Source organism: Bombus impatiens, unplaced genomic scaffold, assembly GCF_000188095.3.
Source record: "Bombus impatiens unplaced genomic scaffold, BIMP_2.2 scf_0419, whole genome shotgun sequence".
Lineage (NCBI taxonomy): Eukaryota > Metazoa > Arthropoda > Insecta > Hymenoptera > Apidae > Bombus > Bombus impatiens.
In genome coordinates, this window is record NT_176838.1 from 65657 (window position 1) to 88219 (window position 22563).

The 22563-nt window shown below is 27.9% G+C and overlaps 4 protein-coding genes across 7 annotated transcripts; 2 read left to right on the top strand and 2 right to left on the bottom strand.

Annotated features, from left to right (window-relative positions):
- Positions 1–62: 62 nt before the first annotated feature.
- LOC100743385 (NCK-interacting protein with SH3 domain) lies at positions 63–4247 on the bottom strand. Its single transcript, XM_003490376.4, has 9 exons — positions 3662–4247; positions 3385–3569; positions 2476–3318; positions 2198–2400; positions 2025–2128; positions 1714–1932; positions 1472–1644; positions 1298–1395; positions 63–1207 (listed from the first exon to the last, which is right to left on the bottom strand). The coding sequence occupies exons 1-9, from the start codon at positions 3684–3686 to the stop codon at positions 1117–1119; spliced, it is 1941 nt and encodes a 646-aa protein (XP_003490424.1). The 5' UTR covers positions 3687–4247; the 3' UTR covers positions 63–1116.
- Positions 4248–5298: 1051 nt separating this feature from the next.
- Positions 5299–9006, bottom strand: LOC100743506 (eukaryotic translation initiation factor 3 subunit D). Of its 2 annotated transcripts, XM_003490377.4 has the most exons (3): positions 8742–9006; positions 8621–8666; positions 5299–6883 (listed from the first exon to the last, which is right to left on the bottom strand). In XM_003490377.4, the coding sequence occupies exons 1-3, from the start codon at positions 8913–8915 to the stop codon at positions 5415–5417; spliced, it is 1689 nt and encodes a 562-aa protein (XP_003490425.1). In that variant the 5' UTR covers positions 8916–9006; the 3' UTR covers positions 5299–5414. The 2 variants fall into 2 exon arrangements, with proteins under 2 accessions (XP_003490425.1, XP_024224139.1); XM_024368371.1 differs by lacking the exons at positions 8621–8666; positions 8742–9006 and adding an exon at positions 7029–7074.
- Positions 9007–9579: 573 nt separating this feature from the next.
- LOC100744210 (transducin beta-like protein 3) lies at positions 9580–15497 on the top strand. The gene is made up of 15 exons (XM_024368365.2): positions 9580–9793; positions 10166–10217; positions 10290–10497; positions 10593–10767; positions 11330–11500; positions 11587–11759; positions 11953–12152; positions 12241–12444; positions 12582–12771; positions 12849–12967; positions 13348–13506; positions 13613–13778; positions 13844–14068; positions 14890–15017; positions 15108–15497. Exons 1-15 carry the CDS (start codon positions 9768–9770, stop codon positions 15300–15302), a joined length of 2391 nt encoding a protein of 796 aa, XP_024224133.1. The 5' UTR covers positions 9580–9767; the 3' UTR covers positions 15303–15497.
- Positions 15498–15627: 130 nt separating this feature from the next.
- On the top strand, positions 15628–22036 carry LOC100743629 (glycine receptor subunit alpha-3). Of its 3 annotated transcripts, none has more exons than XM_012386912.3 (9): positions 15628–15877; positions 17759–17948; positions 18074–18303; positions 19740–19822; positions 19910–20065; positions 20138–20293; positions 20377–20542; positions 20636–20822; positions 20914–22036. In XM_012386912.3, the coding sequence occupies exons 1-9, from the start codon at positions 15801–15803 to the stop codon at positions 21175–21177; spliced, it is 1509 nt and encodes a 502-aa protein (XP_012242335.1). In that variant the 5' UTR covers positions 15628–15800; the 3' UTR covers positions 21178–22036. The 3 variants fall into 3 exon arrangements, with proteins under 3 accessions (XP_012242335.1, XP_003490426.1, XP_012242336.1); XM_003490378.4 differs by lacking the exon at positions 15628–15877 and adding an exon at positions 17327–17546; XM_012386913.3 differs by lacking the exon at positions 15628–15877 and adding an exon at positions 17333–17538.
- The last annotated feature ends 527 nt before the right edge of the window (positions 22037–22563 follow it).

A 22563-nucleotide genomic window follows, 5' to 3' on the forward strand; every position in this document is an offset into this window, starting at 1 on the left:
TAGTTACAAATCTACATATTGCATAATATTGTTCAGGAGGAAAAACGAAACCAAATCATTAATCGCCTAGACTTTTTATTTCTTTAACATTTGATTCATAATCACAATAATTTGAGATTTCTTTGTAATTGACATCTTAATAGTCATAACTTTAATAAACATAACGCAGTATAATACTTTTAAAAAAATAGAGTAGCTAACAATAGACTAGAAAGTTCGATAACTATAAATGGTGGCACTAATAAACTATGAAATTTTATTCCGACCAGCTTGTTCTAGAAATCCTATGGTCGTAATTGTGAGAGTCTCAAAACTCTCTTTCTCTCCCTCTCTCTCTCTTGCTAAACGAATTTATAAACTTGTTAATGCGTGTTGACGAGAGAGGATCAAACATAACAGAAGAAATAATGCATGACTTAGAATATTACTTGCACAGACGCGGACTAGACAATTTACAGAGATAATAGAGTATAACTGGTTCGATTAGGATTAAAATCCTTTATTCGAGCGTTGAAGCATTTTCACAGAGAACTGTTATAGATGTTTCCACTATGCAATCAAACTTTTATTTAATATTATATCAGAGCAGTAATTCAGATACTTTTTTAATTCGATATTTTATTCGTGCAGTCAGACTACTTTCATGTACACTAATTTATTTATCTACTATCACGGTACTTGGAATGATTCTATATGTTATTTCCAATGGTCCTCATGCTTAGAACGAGAAAAAGTTTCTTTCTCACATATACATATCTATATATGTATGTATATACAATATATAATAATTTCTAAATGCTGATTTATGTGTCTTTTTTATCTTTTTTGTATCCTTTTTTAACTAGAATAAATAGTATTGTTTACTAGAAAGATTAAAACGAGAAAAAAATATAATCTGATGCGCTTAAGATTCTGCGAATCGTGTGTGCGTTTTTGATATAGTAGCTGAGCAAAATATTTGCAAAATAGAAATATTAGAAAAATAAAGAAGTTTTTTGATCGTTAACTTGATTTTCTTCGTCGCTCCTCCTCATTGTACGTACCGGAATCTTCTTATACGAGAGTTTGCAAATCGTCATCCTCCAAGCTTTTATTACTGGGAGGTGACAACAAATGTCACATTTTAAACAAATGGGGAAATTCATTGCTAATTTCGCGTACTGATTGTTGATCTTCCTGACTTTCTCCAGTCTCCTCACAAAATATTCTACAATATATATTTTTTTACATTATGACAGTGATAACAGTTATGTTATGGTTACGATTATGATACAATAGTACTATGACAAATACAGACCTTGTAAAGCATTTTAATAGGTCTTCTGAACGATACTTATGCTCATTATAACTTGAAGTACGAAGTACTCGTCGACATAATTCCAAGTATTGTCTGCGCTGTAATGTCAATAATTATGTCACATCTTTTATTTCTGTAAGAGGGGTAAAAGCATGTACATATATTTCTAAGTACCTTATCACCAGGAAACATATCATATAATTGGCGCAATATAATATCAATTAGAACTTTAACGTCATTTGTATAGAATAGACCTGCTGTGACATCATTGTTGAACAGATCGATAAATAATTTCAGCACAGAATGCGGCGGCGGTGGTTCATGATCGAATATTCGCACAGGATCCTCTGTAACAGATCACAGGTTTGCTGGAATTTCAGTTTATTTCATGTAAAATACATCTCGTTTTATCTCACCTTCCCTATTGAATAACAGTAAAATCTTCTCAGTAAAGTTCTTTGCCACTGATCTTTCTTTCAATGCATTTAGAACTATATTTTCCGAATTTGTGAATTGTAAATTGTACGATAGTATTAAATTTACAAACAAATCCGGAATTTGATCTTCCAAATCCATATCAGGTGGATTCTCTATTAAGTCCAAAACAAATGCTATAAAATCCGAACCTAATTGCTCTGTAATAAAACTCATAATTAAACGTTGTAACATATAGAAAAAAAGTCAGGCGAAGATGTAATAGACGTAACGCATTACCTACTTTACTCACCCAAATGTGTAATTGGCATGGGTTCACCCATTGAAAAAATCATAGTAAGTAATAATGAAGAATAATTTAATTTTGTTACATTTCTAGGATTGCTCCTCATATCTCTGTATTCAAAGATATATCAAGTCATTATTAGAGTGTTATATAAAATAATACAGCTCACCAAATATTACCTTGCTAACTCCATAGGCAATATACTATTTAACATTATAGTCAGGATCACAGAATCTAGACTACACATTACTCCAAATGACTGCAAGAGCAATTGCCTAATAGTCCATCTTGGTTCCATTTGATAATATTGTATCAATATATTAACTCCATTATATTGATTCTGCTGTAAAACATATCTAGATACATTTGCATCTGCGTTAGTCTGTGAAATTAACAAATTATTAACTGATAGAAACGGAATAATTAATTTTTTTAATGCAATAAATATATGATATACCAATATAGAGGTGAGTTCTTTTATATAATCAACAATAATAGATTCATCTTCATAAAGCATCCAATTTCTCTGTTGAGAATCTTCCTTACAAGAAGTAAGCTCTGTAAAGATTACTTTCAATCTATTAGCGTCATATGTTTCCTCTATACTCATTTGCGATACCGTGAACGGTGTTTCTAACTGATGCAATAAGGCATCAAAATAATAGCTCACATTTTGGGGCAACAGTTGTTGCAATCCAGAAACAACTACCGTCACTGCTACCTTCGACATTTCGTAGCTTAATTGAGTATTTCTACGTACTTGGTCAAGTAACTGATAAGCAGTATGAGAGTTAATATCACATAATGAACCTTTTTTCTTTATAGGCGAATTAGTAGGAGTCTGTCTGATATTGCTCTGAGAGGGACTCTTACGAACTTCTGCCTGAATTTTCTGTGATTCAGAGGAAGACTGATGTGGAAGGGATTGCATCCTTTGATCGTTTGTAGGTGTGCGTTGGCATTGTGGGATAGCTGGTGCTTCCTCCTGTTCTGTATTACTGTGCACAGTTGTCTGTGCTGTCATGTATGAAGTGTTACTCTGCACAGTATTAATATCTCCCTCTTGAGTATTACAAACAAGCGATGAACGTATTTCTTTATTAGGTGTTGTATTTCCAAAGTCTGGAGGCATTGGAGCTTGCTTCTTAGGTTTTTTACTAGATTCTGCTTGTTTCTTTTTCTCTATTAATCTCAGAAGAAGATCCTGCTTGTCTAACTGTAATCCACTCTGTTTCTTAGTTTCAGCCTTCACACTTCCTATGCAGTCTTCCAAAAATTCGATCAATACTTGAGATGATACCTGGAATGTATTTCATTCTTAAAGATCTTCACATACTTCACATACTTATTACAATCTGATCCATACCTTTACAGTGGTGACGTAATTTGAGGGAATATATCCAATTTGGCCGTCTCTGTTAACGACCTGCCACCAATTTCTTTGTTTGGTATTGGTCTGATATAAAATAAAATAATCGCCCTCTTGAAAGCTGAGGGTTTTCGCGAACGTAGCTTTGAAATCGTAGAGAGCTTTAAGCACTTCATAGTTCTCTAATGTGCGTAAAACGATGACAAAAAGGATTAGGTACTTAAGAAATACCAAGAAAATTAGCAGCCACAGAGAAATCGATTAACTAACTCACCTAACCTCATAGAATTATCACCCATGATCGCGTATCGAAATGGAAAGTAATATTTGTTCAGGAGACAACGCCCAGGTGAGAAGTAAACGGGCGGAGAACTGCCTACCACCGTTCACTAATTTCACTTTCATTCGTGCTCGACATATTATTTTTCTACGGTCTCTCTTTTTGTTAGCTAACTACATATATAGAAGAATTCGACAGGGCCCTCTACATCGAAGTTCGAAAGATTGGACATAGCACAGGCCACTGATACATGACACGTGTTATATGTATGTATGTATTAATGTGTATATCAGTGACATAGCTTATGCCACGATTGTATACACAGATCTAACAAGATCCCGTGGTAAGGGTAGACTCTTAATAATGTCATAAGGTGTGTCCCGGTCGTATATACAGGCCGGAAACTTCCGTGGTGAGTGACCAGGCTTTTAGTGACCAGATGATGTTGATCAGTTTATTCGCAATAAGGCATTTTAATCGAAGTCTTAGGATTCGTTATGTAACGCCATTGTGTAAAAATACCCCAGACCTGATTAAAGGGACAAGTACACCACTATAATGATAATAGAGACCAATTTCTGCTTACATATATGAATACTACTTACATATATATATATATATACTACTACGAATAGCTGTATGTCTATGATTATATTATTATTTTATGTCGAGCTAATCTCTAATAAATATTATATGATATAAATATCTTTTTCATTACTAAAAACTTTTGTAAACTCTGAAATCACACTATAATTTTACACCTTCAATAAGAATTTTATAATATTAACATATTTTAATCGTCAATAATATTTTGGACATGATATTATTTACATATATTATAGATAGTGTTAATACATAATTACACAATTATTTAATGAATTAAGAAATACTAAAAACAAACTATCCAATATACGCATTAAATATAAAAGTATTATATATATGTATACATATTTGATTTATAATTATAAGTTACAATTTTATTAAACTTTTTTATTGGAAATAATAATATATATTTAATAATTTAAACATTTTTCTATACTGAATGAAATATTGTATATGTACTTAGTTTAAATACATGGTGAAAAATTATGAAAAATAGTTTATAGAGTAAGCTCAGTGGTTTAGTTTATATCCTTTACTTTCAATATTTTCATCAAAGGGTGACGTTAGATATGAAATCCTAACTTATCGATTGTAGCGTTCTATAGTGGTCGATTTATAAAGTACAACTCCAGGCATTGAGAGCATTACACCCTCTACTACAGGTTTATGTATACAACTGTGCTTACATATCACAGTAGAAATTAACAAATATTTTGTAATTAGAGGCAATATATGAGAAAAAAGCACTTTAGCAAAAGTACTTTATCACCAAAATCTATATAAAATTTAATTAAATCAATGTTGTTTTGTTGCAATATAATGTTTATCATATTGAAAGAAAATAGGAAAATGAAATGAGGAAAACACTTAAGTAATTAATATATATATTAATACATATTTAAAAATGTAACTTTGAATTGGATAAAATGAAATTTAACTACATAATGTTATATATAATTAAATACATAAATATTTTATATTAATGTGAAATTAGTTTGTGAGGTTTCTAGAATTAGATAATAAAAAGCTGAATTGAAAGCAGTTTATTATGCCACTTTCCTCCCTTCTTACAATATGTATTCATAGTACAAATCACTGACTTTTAACATATTAATTCAGAGAAGTTTAAGAAAATTTAAAACTGTTAACTCTGAAATGCATCATTAACAGGTTCATCGTCATCTTCATCTTCTTCTCCTTCGCTTTCAAACGTGTTATCCGGAATATCATATAATCTTATCATTGGTTTATTTGGATCTTTCATAATTAGATATTTTCCATCTTTCTGTTTCATGCAAATATCAATAATACATCGTAAAATACCCCATGCATTATCCATATTAAGATTGATTTGTGTTGCAAATTCATTTGGCTTATATTGTTGTGTACCAAGAATAACATGTTTACTAGAATCTCTAACCATTGCTCTAGAGACATAACCGAATTTTAATTGGTCTGAACCTGCTAATAATGCTTGGACAGTCCACTTAGCTAATTTGCAAGCATTGTTGCGTAATTCATTTGCTAATACTGCACCACGCTGTGTATCTAATTTTTGCCTCCATTCAACACCATTGGCTAATTTTGAGTCCCATTCATTTAGAGCCTTAATTGTTAAAAATTGAATTTCATTATTAGGACCTTGCATTACAGCATCATGTTCACATCTTGCAACAAGAACAATTCCATTATTTAAATCCCATTTTCTATACCGATATGCAACACTAGCAACATCACCTTCTTCTTCTTCTGAAATAAATGGGTTTCCTTCTTCAAATTTAAATCTAGGTTCAGTAGATTTTAGTACTTGTTGAGAAAAATTATGATTAATAAATGTAGCTTCCAAAGCTAAATTTCTAGGGGAATTTAAAGAATTTCCATCATCCTGAGGAGGTTCAACACTAGTTTCGTTTACAGTTAATAAATCAAACTCAGTATTATCTCGTTTATCAAAGAATAGTTTGTCACCAATTTTTTCGATTACAATATCCCAAGAGTAGTTGCTACGAGTGCAGCACATTATTGTTGCTAAAATTGCATCTGTAGCATAAACATTTCCTTCTGTTTTTGATAGCTTACGAATTATTGGATCATCAGTAGTGGTGACTGTATGGAAAATTCTATCAATTCTTTGCAATGGCTTTTCACTTTTGACATTCACTCTGTCATAAGTTTTATCATAGTATTCAAGAGAGCCGCAACATAAAATATCTTCTCCATCTTTAATACTAGGTAAAGATAGCTTTGCTAAACGTGGAAAATCCATTTCTTCAATAGTTACCCAATCAGGTCTTACAGTAACGGATGCGTCGCGAATTTTAATTGGTGGTTGATTTTTATGATTACGTAAACCTTGCTGTCTACCCCAACGTTTTGCTTGTCCTTTACGATCTCTCTCGCGAAGCTTTAATTTACCAAGTTGTTGCATTTGGCTCAACGAACCACGCTGGCTTCCACGGCCACGTAAGTTCCTTTGATTATGACGAAATCTGCCACCACGTTGATAAGGTGGTTTTTGTACACGGGTTGTATCAACCAAGTGGAAAGTTGTTTCATCTTCATCATGATAGTATGCATATTGGCTGCCTGAACCAAACTGTGACGTATATTTGTCTGTAAATAATGAAGGTTTTCTTTGTTAAGAAATGAAAGATTGTATATAAAATATTAATTTATTAAAGGGAAACCTAAATATAAAATTATTAATTTAATTATTATTTAACCCTTTGCGGACGAAACGGTTCGAAGTCAGCCGTACCGTAAGGCCGAGCTGTTGCCACGATAGTCATTTAAAATTGCCAGCGCACATTTTTGCTTAGACGCGATTTTCGTTCATAGTACTCCAAGATGTCAAATTTTAGACATATGCACAGATTCTCCACAAAATAAATAAAATGACACACATATGAGTCTTTTAAATATATGCATATATGAGACGTATGTGTTTCTCGACCATAGCAACGCGTTTACGTGGGATACATATATGAGGAGTCTTCCGACTCTATCAGTCGTTTTTGCCAAACGCATATGAGTTCCTTGGTCAAATTGATGGTTTACGCAGAACACATATATCCCGCGGTAATCTGCACAAGGTTAATTTGGTCTAATGTGATCTATCTTATAGTTTTCATATAAAAGGAAAAGAATTACTACCTTTTAATCTTATAATGTCTTTTATAATATTGAATTTACTATTTCAATTAAATAATATATAAATACAAATTAGGTCTATATGACACAGAATGATTTTAAATATATGAGAAATAAAATTGAAAATAATAAAATGAAGCATATAAAATCATATCTAAAATAAAAAAAATTATTAATAATATAAATTTGTACTTTATTAAGTATTATATTAATAGTAATCTTATAAGAAAGCATTCTTTTAGAATTTAATAAATAATATTGATTTCTTAGTATTGATCAGCTAATAGTAATTCAAGAAAAAAATTAAATTGAATTTATTTTAACACATTCGTCGTCACTTCGCACATATCTATGTGATGGGTATACTTCCGTGGGGGTCCCGTCACAAAGTATGGGTGACGTTCTTCTTATTGTTTAAAAATTTCTCATGTTATATATGGCTATAACTTATGGTTTATTATATTTTGTTAAAACAACAAGAGTTAGAATTGTAAAACATATTAAATTTAAGTTCCTTAACAAAATTAATAATGTCTACATTGTTTAATTATTAATATACTACCAGTAAGTATAAAGTGAAGATCTCTGCTAATTTTTTATGGTTTAGATTATAATTATGATAGATTACGGTTAGATTAAACCTTAATAACAAATTAATAAATCTAGGACTTATAAATATACACTCCTAAGGAGACTAAAAGTTATTGACTTTTCTTTTATATCATCTGATAGTCTTCGATGAATGTTATTCAAAAATACAAGTTAACGTTTAGGAACCCACCAGTTCAAAAGTTACACGTATGCAAGATTTTACATACAATGTTAGCATATTTTACATGTTACATTAATGTAATGACCAAAACCTAATCCTAATCTTAACTCTAAGCCTAACTTAAATTGGGCAAATTATGGAAACCAATATGGCGTCAAAGTGCATAATGTATAAAACAACTAAAAATACTTTGTTGCATATACACAGAACTTTTGAATTGACAGATTTTATTTGTCTTTATACTTGTATTTTATGATTCTACTTATCGAACACTATTGAATATATAAAAAAGGGTCAAGAATTTTTTTGATCCCCCAAAGTAAAGTTCAGTCGGTAATAAAAATATAATTAGCTAGATTCATAATTATTTCTAATGAGTGACTTAATGTTAATGTTAAGGTTAAATAAATGAAATAGATAACACTTACTGGGAAACTTTTTATCTTGGAAAGCTGGTGTAGTCCAGTCAGATATCTATGTCAAAAAATAATAGAAATATGTGAAGTATCTCCACAAGCAAAGGAAAAAGAAACCACATTTACAACGAACCTTGCCCAATCTGTCGCCCTTTGAGAATGGTTGATAAGGTATATCTTTAAATTGATCAGGTAACTCACAAGGACCCCATCCATCGGGATTATGTTGAATTGCAGGAGCTTGAAAGTGGGCTATCTCTTCTTCTCTGTGAACAGCATCTTCTAAAACAACCACGTCGTCCGTCATTCTGTACTTTTAGTACGAAAGACGTGAGACACAATGGCACAACCTATTTGCCGGAAAGACCGGCGACGCCATTATGCTTTTTACAATAAAAATTCATTCATACTCAAAAAGGAAACATGGTGGCGCCATGTATCGGTGAAAAGTTAACTATTTGTTAGTACTACTGATTCACCGATGGATAGCGCAATCGTGTCCAAATAGTACACTTTGCACAAATTGTACGTAATTAACTAACTACGTACAAACTTGAAACAATATTATGCAGGAAAGATTTATGAGAGTTAAAGCTTTAATGTAATTCCTAAACAGTTCAAAAATTCGCCTTATAAATTTCATTTTTTAATTTCGTCATAAAGAGATTAGTTGTAATGTTTTAAGATTTAATTGCACGATTTTTTAAACTTGCTTAGAACCACGGTCGATAACTACCAAAGAGACTACAAGTTTAAATAAAACTAGAGAGGGAAGATTGTTTTAATTGATTCCATTCACACTTTTCAAAATATAAAGGAGTTATTTGCTCAGGTTTATTACGATGTTCATTACAATATCAAAAATTTTATAAATGTGTATTCTCAGTTTGATTCAAGGCCGGTTTTCATGTGGTTTTCACCATAGTACTAAATATAGCACTAAATAATATACATATAAATACTTACTTAGGTCTAAAGCTTTCACGAAGATTTTTGCAATGGTTTTAGTATTCTAGTATATATTCATATTTAGTGGAATAGTGCACGTGTCTTACGACATTGTGTACTGCCGATTAACGCAATTTAAAGAAAAGATATGTAAATAAAATTTAGTACATATTTAAAAACATAATTAAATATTCATAGTAATTTATAAAAAATGAGCAACGTTATTCTAAAAGAAGCGTGAGTAATTCCTAATAATTTCTTAAAATAACGTTATTAAATTTATTTTATGTATAAGACACTAAGTATAAGACACTAAGAAAATATTTTTAAATATAAATTTAAATAAATTTGTATGCTTTTAAATAAGAAGGTTTTGATATGTTATTGATATGATATGCTATATCTATTTGTTTCCTATGAAATATTTTAATAAACATTTAGTTATTCATTATATTAAGTTATATTCGATATAATTAGCATATATTACTAGTATTATTTCAGATCACAGATACTATGTATTTATGCATTAAAGAACCTCGTTTGGAAAAAGGTTCTGGTATGAAAATATTATTTGTGTACATGTATTTAGCTAATTATATTCAATTCCAGGTTTGAAGTTGAATCCAAACATGGTGCGTTTTATACAGGAGGAAATGTTCAAGTATGTTGACTAAAAAATACATATTATTTATTTTTCTTTATTTTATCATTTAATTGTCACTTTGCATTATAGTGGAGTACAGATGGACAGTATATGTTCTGCCAAAAATATGGTACTGTTTCTATATTATCAGTAAAGAGTGGTACAGTAATATCTTATTTGGGAGGAAGCAATAGCAATGAAGAAGAAGATACAATCAACACATTTATTGCTAGTAATAATGACTTAAACATCATCACACATCACAAAAGTGGTCTTTTTAAATTATGGAACTGGAAAGGTACATAACATTGTATAAGATATAAATATATAACATTACTTAATTTTATTATGAATAATTAATTAAATACAATAATATGCATACTATTATTATAGATAATAAATTAATTAAATTATGGAAATCTATTCATAAGGGTCCTGTAGTTCGTATTGCTCATTCTATTGAAAGAAATTTGATGGCTTCTGGAGGTAGCGATGGTACAGTCAGATTATGGAATTTACAACATCATGCTTGTACTCATAATCTAAAAGGAGTTCAGGGAGTAATAAGGTACTCATTTTAAACAAAATATTATATTTTCATATTATTTATAAAAATTTTAGACATATTTCATAATAAAATATGAAATCATATATTTGAATGAGAAATGTGACTATGCAAACATTTTCTAAAAATTGCATTTATTTAAATGATATATTAAAGATTTATAATTTGTATTATCTTTTGTTTTCAATAAAGTGTGTATATTTTTCAATAATTTTATAAATGTTACAAATTTTGAGTTATTATACAACATTATTATTATTATATTGTTATTATACAACATTGTTATTATTATACGAACATTTTACATATGGAACAGAATCACTGAATGCATACTGCTGTAAAACATGCTATAATTATTTTAATTCATATAAATTTTGCAATACTCTGTAATATATTTCAAAAATTGAAAATCAAACGTAAAATTTTAAATTAACAAATTGTGTGGAAATTGGTTTTTATGATCACTCATTTCTTTTGCTATCTATTTTCAATTACATAATTTTAAGATATATAATGTGCAGCATATGAATTTTTATAAAATTTGTGAAATATAATATAATTTTAGTATTTTAGTTTTTCATCCAAATATTGAAAAAGAGCTTATCTTTGCTGCTGGCGATGATATCAAGATCTATGGGTGGAATATTAAAACTGGTAAAGAAGAAATTACACTTTCTGGACATTTCAGTAAAGTTACTTCTTTATCTTTTCTCAAAGACAAGGATTATTTAGTTAGGTAATATATTGAAACTACATTTCTTATCTTGTATATTACTAAATATAAAATTTGTGATATGTATAATGCACATTGGTTTTGTGTAGTTCAGGAAGAGATAGAGTACTCATTTTATGGAATCTTTCTTCTGGATCATCAATACGAGTTTTACCAGTTTATGAGGAAATAGAAGATACATTTATAATACCTAAAAATATGTTACTACCCTTTTATAACAAAGATGAAAATGCTATACATGTTGCTGCTGCAGGAGAAAAAGGTGCAATCATACATTTTTCAATATTTGTATGGATTAAATTAATATTTGTCAATTTTTTTGTCAAGAATATTTACATCTTATTTGGCTGTTCCAAAATTTTGCTTTTTTTTTAAATATAATTACATATTTTTTAGAATGATACAAATTTATAAATAATAATTAAATATTTATTTTGTAATCCAAATTCCTTTAGGAGTTGTGAAAATTTGGGAGATGAAGACTGGTAAAGAAGTATATGTGCAAAAAAATTCTATTGTATCAGCTGCGAAGGAAACAGGATCTCTATCAATTATACATTTACTTTATAATGATAGTAGTAATAACTTTGCTGTAGTTACGGTTGATCATAATATAATTATCCATTCATTAGAAACGTTTGATTGTCTGAAACAGGTAAATTCGTTTTTCAAAAAATAATAATAAAATCGATATTTTATATAATAGGGAGGTTCTATAATGAATACAATTTTTATTGTTATAGTTAGTAGGTTACAGTGATGAAATTTTAGATGTTGTATATCTTGGAGATAATGAGAGTCATATAGCTGTTGCTACAAATAGTTGTGATATAAAACTGTACAATATTTCAACCATGAATTGCGAATTGCTATGTGGTCATACAGATATTGTGTTATCTCTTGCTACTACACTTGCTAATGCCTATTTACTTATTTCTTCAGCAAAGGTATATATTGTATACATTTCATAAATTATTAATGAATTGAAATCTATAGTTGCGAAAATTGCTTTAATGTAAGAAAAAATATTTATGAAATATATATGAAATATATTATTAAAAAAATAATGTTTCATAATTTATAGGACAATAGTATTCGAGTATGGCTTATGGATAAAGAAACAACTAAAGTATCTTGCATTGCATCTGCTACTAGACATACTGCTCCCGTTGGTTCTGTAGCAATTTCTCAAATGTCTGCAAAATTTTTTGCTTCTGTCAGTCAAGATTCATGTCTTAAATTATGGAACTTATCAAATAATATTAATTTTAAAGGTAAACAAAATGCCTTTTTATATCATAAATTATTATTTCTATCATGTAGTGTTATTTTATGCGTTCCATGATTGCAGACACATGCTCTCTAAATGTTGCTCATACAACATTGGCTCATCAAAAAGATATTAATAGCGTGAATATTTCACCAAATGATAAATTAATTGCTACTGGATCACAAGATAAAACAGCTAAGGTATAATACATAAAATTCATTGTACATCAAAATATAGGATGTTTCTTTTAAATAGGAAGAGTGGAATATCTTCTGATAAAATATTTTATTTTTGTTAACATAAGACATAATATTCGAAAATTGAACAGATATTTATATGGATATAATGTTTATTTTATATATCTTCATAGACATTTTATATGTACTGTATTATTCGTTGTGGTACATAATATTGCTCTATAATGTTAGTATTAAATTTTTTACTATTAATTATGTCTTCTAAATCCTATATATATCATTAGCTTCTGCATTACTATATATAACTTCATTTCAATATGAATGCACTACTTAAGAAATTGTTTTTGTTAAAAATGCTTTGAAACATACTCTAAATGTTATAGTTATGGTCTGCAGACGATTTACAATTACTTGGTGTATTTCGTGGTCACCGTAGAGGAGTTTGGTGTGTTCGATTTTCGCCTATAGATCAGGTACTTTTGACGTCATCGGCAGATTCTACAATAAAACTTTGGTCGCTGACAGAACTTCAGTGTTTAAAAGTAATTATAATTATTTATTTGTTACTAATTGTTATTAAATTAATATAACAATTATTTTAATTAAAATATATATTTATCATTATCGATAATTTTTTCTGTATGATAGACTCTTGAAGGCCATGAATCATCAGTATTAAAAGCAGAATTTTTATCACGAGGAATGCAAATAATTACTGCAAGTGGAGATGGTCTTTTGAAGCTTTGGAATATTAAGACATCCGAATGTACATGTACTTTAGAACAGCATGAGAGTCGCGTATGGACGCTCGCAGGTGAATATCATTTTAACGTTTTTCAATCAACATATTATATTTATTATATCATACTTTAATTGTAGTTAGTAAAAATGAGAAAACTATTATCAGTGGTGGAAGTGATTCATTGCTAGTTATTTGGAAAGATGTGACTGAAGAAAATAAAAAAAAAGCTGCAATGAAATTAGAACAACTTGCATTAGAGGAACAAAAACTAGCAAATTTACTAAAAGCAAATAAATTAACATCTGCGTTAAACATAGCTTTAAAGTTAGAACGTCCTTTCCAAGTTCTCAAAATTGTAGAAAGTAAGTTTTAATTACGTATTATCAATATAAGCATGCATCATTTAATATAACATCTTATATAATTATATACAGAATGATTCACTTAACTATAAATATCTTAAATTATACATTATATGGAAAATAGATTTGCGTGATATTAAGAAAGTATTAAATAGCACACTTCTTTTTATGAACAAGGAAGTTTTAAAAAGGATCTTGAAAAGGTTAACATTTTCTAAAATATAATATACTTCTTATTTCTTATTATATGCATATATTCTTATTGTCTTTAAACTTAACCATTGATAAGATATTTTACTTTTAATTAGGGAACTCAGAATAATGAAGCAATACAATCTTTAATTTTAAAAAATTGTAGCTAAAGTCAAACTAAGTCTATATGCTCCTAAATATTAAAACACATTAACATATACAATCAAAAACGGTAGAAGTTTCAACCAAAGTTCTTTCGATAAATAAAGATCTTATACATCCGTTCCTTTTTCTTATTTTATTTTGGAAAAGATGTTTTTTTCCCATTGAGTTCTTTAATTAAAATAAACGCTGTTAAGTAGAACTGTTATTGAAATGTTTAATATTATGCAAAGTAAATTTTCAAGAAAAAGAGTAGTTATGTGACTAACGGTTAACTCTTTCCGGTCGTAATTTCTGTGGCATTGGTCTCCTCAATATTACAATGCCGGGTAATAATCGGACTTTGTCCGGCAAAAAGTTAGTGTTACATGTAAAGATAAAGTGAATCATTTTACATAAATTAATAATTGAACCGGAACGCGATTACTTTTTCATTCTTCTTATGTTTTTTATTTTTCATCTATCAGCTATTTTAAAGGAAAATAATTGCCACTTTGAAGAAACAATTCGTGACTTAAAACCAATTTATAAAGAAGAGTTATTGAAGTGTGCTGTTACATGGAATGTCAATAGTAAAAATTGTCAAATTGCTCAGGTAAGTTCTCACATAATTGAATATGTTATTCCTTCAAATAAGAAATTTGATTATAATTTTACATGTTTCTATAATGTTCATTATTAATAGGTAGTCATGAACGCATTAATGATGGAAATGGAAAATTTGGAATTCCAAACAAAATTAACTTCTACATTGGAATCTGTGATACCATATACTGAACGCCATTATATAAGAATTACAAAATTGTTACAAAATTTGCATATACTTACTTATACTCTCAATCGTATGAAACCACGTATTACGTCCATAAATGTAAACTAAATGTATAACTAACAACTTGTATAAATTTCGTAAATTTCTTTTTTATAACTTTCTTTTCTATATACCACACATGTGTGTGTATGTGAATGCTTTTTATAGCGAATGGATGTAGATGGAGAATTTTTGTAGATAGCAGTATAAATCGGCGTTAGTTATTTAATATGTAAACAGCACATGCCAAAATATTTGTAAATTTCGAAGAGTCTTTTCTATTATAACTATAATATAAACTTATATTTCAAGAAAGTACAAAATTTCGTGACTTCTTTTATTATGGTATGGTACTTTCAACATACCCTGTATACCTTGTGTGCAATACCAACTTAGTATTATATACAAGCACCTGAGTGTTCACTTTATAAAAGAATACTGTAAGTGGGAGGAATGGTTGGGTAATATTTGGTTTCTAGCTAATTTACTCAAGACCATGCATGTATATTCAAGAAAGAATCAGTCCAAGTTTATTAGTGAAACAGATAAGTCATCAGGAAACGTAAGATGGCCTTAAGAAGAATTTGTTCTTTCGTGTCTTTTATTTATCTACTACAACTTTTACATTTAAATACATCTGCTATGTAAGTTATACTTAATTAGATCCATTCCTTTAATTTTTATTAAATTTAGTGACTCTAGTCACTAAATATTCTTTTAAATTTTTTTTAGTTAGAAATATCACTCAGTTTTATATCTATGTGGAAGAGTTTGTTTAAGTAAAACTTATTAACTTACTAAAAGCCTAATAAAGCTATTTATTTAAATAGATCTACATATTAATCTTATTTTCCACAATTTTAAATAAATACAAATTTTTATATAGTTACTAGCATAGATCAGTATCATGAAAAGATATCATCTTCATCCTAATAAAGTATATAATATAAAATATCCAGAACTATAATTTAGTTATGTATATTACTGAATACATGGTTAATATAATTTTTGTATATACAAATTTTTGTGGCATTGGGCAAATAGTGGTAAAAAGCTACTTTTTTTTAAATTAATTTGGACACTAAAAAGTCTTTAAAAAAAACATATTTTGTAAAAAATATTTATAAATACTATTTATTTCCATGCATAACTATCTAAAATATCTAAAAATATTTATAAGTGCTATCTATTTCCATGTATATTTTGTATGCAAATACATAACTAAATTTTGAAACACTTGTGTAAACATTAGTATTCAAAGTTGATTACATTAATCTTTAAATTATTGAAATTATATTTTCAATAGTTTTATATTATTTTATCTGTATCTGAATTATTGTATGATTAAACAGCATAAATGAGGTAATTTACAAATAAAGATAAATTAAAAAAAATATTTCTTTACTTTTCCGTAATTTATCTATATCTATTATAGCTTTAATTGTAATTGCAATGATTATTACATTTTTATTTATAATTTTCTAACTCATAATTTTTATGTTGGATTAATAATAAATTTTAATTATAAAATAAGACTACACACTCCCCTCTCTCTCTTTCTTATTTTGTGAAAACAAAGTATGTGTATTATATTCAATATTACATTTCATCAACCAATTAAACTGTTTTATACTACATGTATATGCATATACCGCTAAATTACGTACATCAGAAGAAAAAAAAAGATTCTGAATCATGATACGCAATTTTATGAAGAAAAATATTGATAACTTACATAAACAGTTAAATGTTTGATGTCATAAATTAATATGCTCATGTGGTAGATAAGATTTTATTGTTGAGATTGGTATTAAAGTCTTGATTAGAGCATTAATATTCGATTGTATTAGTTAATAAAAATTTTTTACTTGTCATACTAGATATCAGAATAAATAATGTACATAATAAAATATGATACTTAATGATATTATAAACAAAATATGATAAATAGGTTAAAAATTTTATAATTTTTTAAGATACTTATCTATACTTATTCTTATCTTATAAACTATAAAATATAATATATTTTTCATAGCTGTTTATAAAGTACTTGTTTATTTTAGTTGTGTTTATTCATATTTATTTCATGAAATAATCACATATCCATAGTAAACCATCATTGTTATGCTTTTCAGAAATATTTCAACTTGCAATAACAAAGAAATTCTTTTTATAATGTAGAGTCACATGCATTGCATTATGTCACCAGCATTAGTACAAAGCAACAATGAACTATTCTTACTACTTAGTAACGTCTGGAATTTTAATTCAAGGACTTTCTTTGAAAGCAGTTTTATCTTTTTACGTACTGAAGTATAACTAAATATCACTAACAAATATATACTATTGATACTATTAATTAAAATATCAATCATAATGTTATTATATATATTTTTATAAATTTTTTACAGAATTTTTTTATAACATTACTAATACTTTTTACTATTAGAAGTTTAAATAATATTACTAAGCTTCTGGAAGCATAGCTTTATATGTGTATATGAAATTACATAAATTTCTTACAGATTAGAGAGCTGTCCAATATTAAGTAGTAGCAGCTCTATGACACAAACTGAACTTTTACAAGAATTGACAAATAATTGTCGTTATGATAAAATGACTAGACCACCAGGAGAAATTAATTCTACAGATCCAATTAACGTATATGCCAGGGCTTATATTTATACAATTAGATCTAATATGGCAAAAACACTGGTAGCTTGTGTTATAATTATATTTTATAACTTACATAATTTCTAATATTTGTTCTGCATATATCTATAAAATAATAATATTGTTTTATATCCTTTATAAATATATATATAAAAATATTTTTACAGCAATTTGATGTACATATGATGTTGCAATTTAGATATCTGGATAACAGGTTAAAATTTTCAAACATTGCTCCACATTTAAATCAACTATATGGTGGACAATTTGCACATGATTTAATTTGGACACCTACTGTATATGTTTCTAATGAGCCCAGTTCTGCTATAATGGGAAATAGTGTGAAAGATATACTTGTTTCAATAGATCCATCAGGCATGGTCATACTGAATACTAGGTTTGTAAATATAAATTTACTTAATATTTTAAAAATAATAATATTACATTATCAAATATAATATTCATTCAACATCTTTATTTTTTATTCATTAATAATAATTTATAATAATTCAAATATAAAGTAAAATTAACATAAATATGAAGCAATAAAAACATAATGTAAAGTAATAAAAAATAATTCAGAAAATATCATTTATTCTAAGTTTATTCTTTATTCTGCACTTTTTAATATGCTCTTTTATTTTAATTTTAATATTTGTACAACTTAAAAATCTTTTTACTTCATGAGGTTTCATTGAATAAAAGTTCAATCAAAGTAATGTTTATGTTGTTGCAATTATTTGTTGCAATATTTAATTTATTATAAATTAATTGTTCCAATTTACGTTGCAGGAAGAGTAAACTAAACTATCTATAAACAATTAAATAGGTATTTTAATGAACTATATCATGACAAAAATATAATTTATTACTTAATTATTTAAAAGTTAGAGTTCAATTATTCAAAATAAGATTAATATGTAAAAATATGTACAACATGCAATACATATTTTATGGCACTAGTATAAATAGTATAAGTATATAGTATGGCAATAGTATAAAATTAATTATATATTTTTTTATTCATTTTAATATAAAATAACACAATCTGTGTGAATGGAAAGCTGATCAAAATCGGCTTTATGATGTGTTGTAAAATAATAAATTCCATAGAGCTATTTGATTGTGCAAAATTTTTAAAATGAGAATACTTACCTTATATAGATACTTTGCCTTCCAACATGAACTTATGTTAATTACTGTATGATTATTGTTTATAGAGTTATATCAATTAAAAAATCAACAATTTTTTAGTGAAAATTTAATGATCCTTTAATCTTACTGTCTAATATACAGGGTTGGTAACTAGTGGTACAAGCGAAAAGGAGGTGATTCTACGCGAAAAAAGAAGTCGAAAATACAGAATAAAATTTTTTTTTAAATTTTTTTTAAATTTTTTAATTTTAAAACGATCTACAGTGAGATCCGTTATAACGAGACGTGATAAAGCGCACGCGTACCGAGCGAAAATTCAAAGTCGATTTTCTCGAAAACAAAGCCTCAAACGAAAAATTTTTATTCTATATTTTCGATTTCTTTTTTTCGCGTAGATTCACCTCCTTTCCGCTTGTACCATCAGTTACCAACCACCCTGTATATCAGAGATTATTTAAAAGATGCTCTATTGTTGAAAGTTAAAAACTTGCAATATTGCTTATTTTAAAAGTAAAAATTATATTAAGATTTAACAAATTTTGAATGTTACATATAATGTTACTTTTATAATTTTCTTTAATTGTATTCACAATAAAAATAATGACATAATATGAAATGCATAACTCATCCTTATATAATCTTATCTGCATAATAAACGTGATGTATAAACTGTTATAGGTTGCAAGCTACTCTTAACTGTGGGCTTCGTTTGGAGAAATTTCCGTTTGATGTACAAGAATGTCCTCTTGTCTTTGAAAGCTGTAGGATGTCATAGTTATTGTACTACTACAATGTCAGCTATTTTATTCAACTGTGCTCCTTGGAATGAATGGAATTTTTACCTACAGGGACACACAATGTGCATGATATGGTGTTATATTGGGACCAAGATCCAATCATACTTGCAGACGAATTACACTTAACTGAATATAAGCTTTTTGACAAATGGGTTAACACATCAGAAGTATATTATACTACATCGCAGCAACATTATGGTCATTTTGGCATGTATTTTTGTTATATGTAGTAAATAATATCTTAAAACTATTTTAATTGATAATCATTTGTATTTATAGCTGGTAATTTCAGTTCAATTAGTATAACATTTAAATTAGCACGCGAGATGGGATTTTTTATGATGGACTATTACATTCCATCTATACTAATAGTAGTCATTTCTTGGGTATCTTTTTGGTTACATATGGATGCAAGTCCTCCACGAATAGTGTTAGGTGATATATTTAAAAGGTGTATAACTTACTTTATGGGTGTTGATATTATAAGATAAATAATTAATTAAAATTTCTGTATCTAGGAACAAATACTATTTTGACATTTATGACTCTTGCATCCAAAGTAGAGAACTCTCTGCCAAAAGTTTCTTATATAAAAGCCAGTGAAATATGGTTTTTGGGTTGTACAATATTTTTATTTGCAGCAATGGTTGAATTTGCTTTTGTTAATACAATTTATCGACGGAAGTATGTATATGTTGTATGCAGATATTACAAATATGAAATCTCATACTTCATATATCATTTACTGGTTATTAATAATTTTGAAAATATGTTTAGGAAAAATGTTCCCTTGAAAAAAGTAAATAGTAAATACATATTAAAATCAACGCTAACACCAAAACTGGCTCGAAAACAATTTCAAAAGAACACTACAGGATTAGAACGATCACGGTCTTGGTCATCACTTGATAATGCAAACACCAGTGAACAAGATTATTCAAGTCAAAATTACCTTACTGTGCATGTAAATATACAAATATATTATAAGAAAACATATCAAAGTATACGTAAGTTCTGTATTCATTCTTCATAGCAACTGTACTTTTATATTGCAGAGTTTTCCAAGTACTCTCAATATTCCTTCTGTTAAAATTGAAGAAGATAAAGATCAAGAATGCTCTATTGGGAGCATTATGACTGTTAATAGTACATCATCACCAAAACCTTTTCAACGAAGAGCAACTCTTGCACAGTTACATAATTTTACAACAATGACTCCACAAGAAATTGCTCAATGGATTGACAGACGTAGCAGAATTGTATTTCCTGTGGCTTTCATTATATTTAACATTCTTTATTGGTCTTTTATTTGGATATAAAAATGTTATAAATAGATTAAATATGTAAGAAGTAATATTTTTTATTACATTGAAAATTACTAAGAAATTCTTGAATAATTACGGAAACTAACGAGTTGCATTTATGTAATTTAGCTGTATAAACTTTTAAATTAGAAATTAGAAAAGTTGTTTTCTATAGTATGCGTACATATGTTATTGTTACTATGTGGTAATTGTTTATTTATTTTATATAAATTGTTTTTAATGGAGAAAATAGATTATAAATAAATATAAAATATTATGACAGAAGACTATTAATTCGTAATTTAAATCTTCATTCGTTCATTTCTTATTCTTTTGAGTTGCATCAACTGCCGGGATTGTTATTAGTTCATTAGTGATTGGTTTGGTATAATCGATTGGCATTGATTTTCGAACTGACAGTAAGTATATAGATATACTGATAAACAAAAATATCAGTAGACTAGATTGCTAACGTTATGTGCCATAGTCGTACCCTCCGTAGGCAGGTTTATGTGTTGTGAATTATGGGGGTACATGGTCTTGAGTGTAGGTTTCAGATTATAGGATACAGTGAGTACAATGCAACGTAGTTCTATAAATACATATGTTCTTATACATCAAAGCACGGTTGTAGACGAGTGAGATCACTGACATATAATGAAATATGCTTATACATATGTATTATGTAGATAGATTCTTATGCGTATACACTTGGCCTTTAGATGTTTCATTTACAAATATGTTCATATAATTCATTCGTTCGAATGAATTAGTTCGTCAGAACTCAGAGCTCAAAACGTGGCCAGAAAGTCAGAAGTCAGAATCTAGAACGCTCATCCACTGTAATCATACTCTAACAGACGCAGTCTCACTTGAAAACGTAAAAAAGAGATGGTAACTTCAATATTAAATATCTCATGAACTATTAATCGTCGGCAGCCTGTCTCTAAATCTTCAACCGCCAGCTTCAGTTTTTGATGTCTTATCATCGTATAAAAGTTTATCAAAACATCAGAGTTATAATTCAGTATTTTACATCGTTAGTAAAATTTTGTACCTGTTTTGCAATTTTATAACTAATACTAATCGTGAACTTATGTAATTCTCAAATGATGGATTTGTACATGTATATAATAACATTTTATTTTATATAAATTTGTTAATATTATTTTTATTATTAAATAATTTAAAATAATTTACAAAATAAGCTGATATATGTACATACATACATTCTCATATACATATTATATAAATTAGAAAAATATTTGTTTTTCAAAGTTTGTGCATTAACAATTATGAAACAATATTTTTGTAAACAAAATATATTACTGCAAATTTAAATATTATATAATAAAATACATATATACATATATATAAAAGTTTGTGTATACCCCAATACAT

Bases quoted from the DNA above. Each gene is read 5' to 3' on its own strand.
- LOC100744210 (XM_024368365.2), top strand. From the start codon at position 9,768: ATGAGCAACGTTATTCTAAAAGAAGC. The intron at 12,153-12,240 runs GTAAATTCGTTT...TTATTGTTATAG, and splicing joins CGTTTGATTGTCTGAAACAG to TTAGTAGGTTACAGTGATGA. The intron at 12,772-12,848 runs GTAAACAAAATG...CCATGATTGCAG, and splicing joins AAATAATATTAATTTTAAAG to ACACATGCTCTCTAAATGTT.
- LOC100743506 (XM_003490377.4), bottom strand. From the start codon at position 8,915: ATGACGGACGACGTGGTTGTTTTAGAAGATGCTGTTCACAGAGAAGAA. The intron at 8,667-8,741 runs GTTCGTTGTAAA...TTTTTGACATAG, and splicing joins AGGGCGACAGATTGGGCAAG to ATATCTGACTGGACTACACC. The intron at 6,884-8,620 runs GTAAGTGTTATC...CATTATTTACAG, and splicing joins CCAAGATAAAAAGTTTCCCA to ACAAATATACGTCACAGTTT.
- LOC100743385 (XM_003490376.4), bottom strand. From the start codon at position 3,686: ATGGGTGATAATTCTATGAGGTTAG. The intron at 3,319-3,384 runs GTATGGATCAGA...AATACATTCCAG, and splicing joins ATTACGTCACCACTGTAAAG to GTATCATCTCAAGTATTGAT. The intron at 2,401-2,475 runs GTATATCATATA...TTAATTTCACAG, and splicing joins AAGAACTCACCTCTATATTG to ACTAACGCAGATGCAAATGT.
- LOC100743629 (XM_003490378.4), top strand. From the start codon at position 17,461: ATGAACTATTCTTACTACTTAGTAACGTCTGGAATTTTAATTCAAGGA. The intron at 19,823-19,909 runs GTAGGATGTCAT...TTTTACCTACAG, and splicing joins TCCTCTTGTCTTTGAAAGCT to GGACACACAATGTGCATGAT. The intron at 20,294-20,376 runs GTGATATATTTA...TTCTGTATCTAG, and splicing joins TCCTCCACGAATAGTGTTAG to GAACAAATACTATTTTGACA.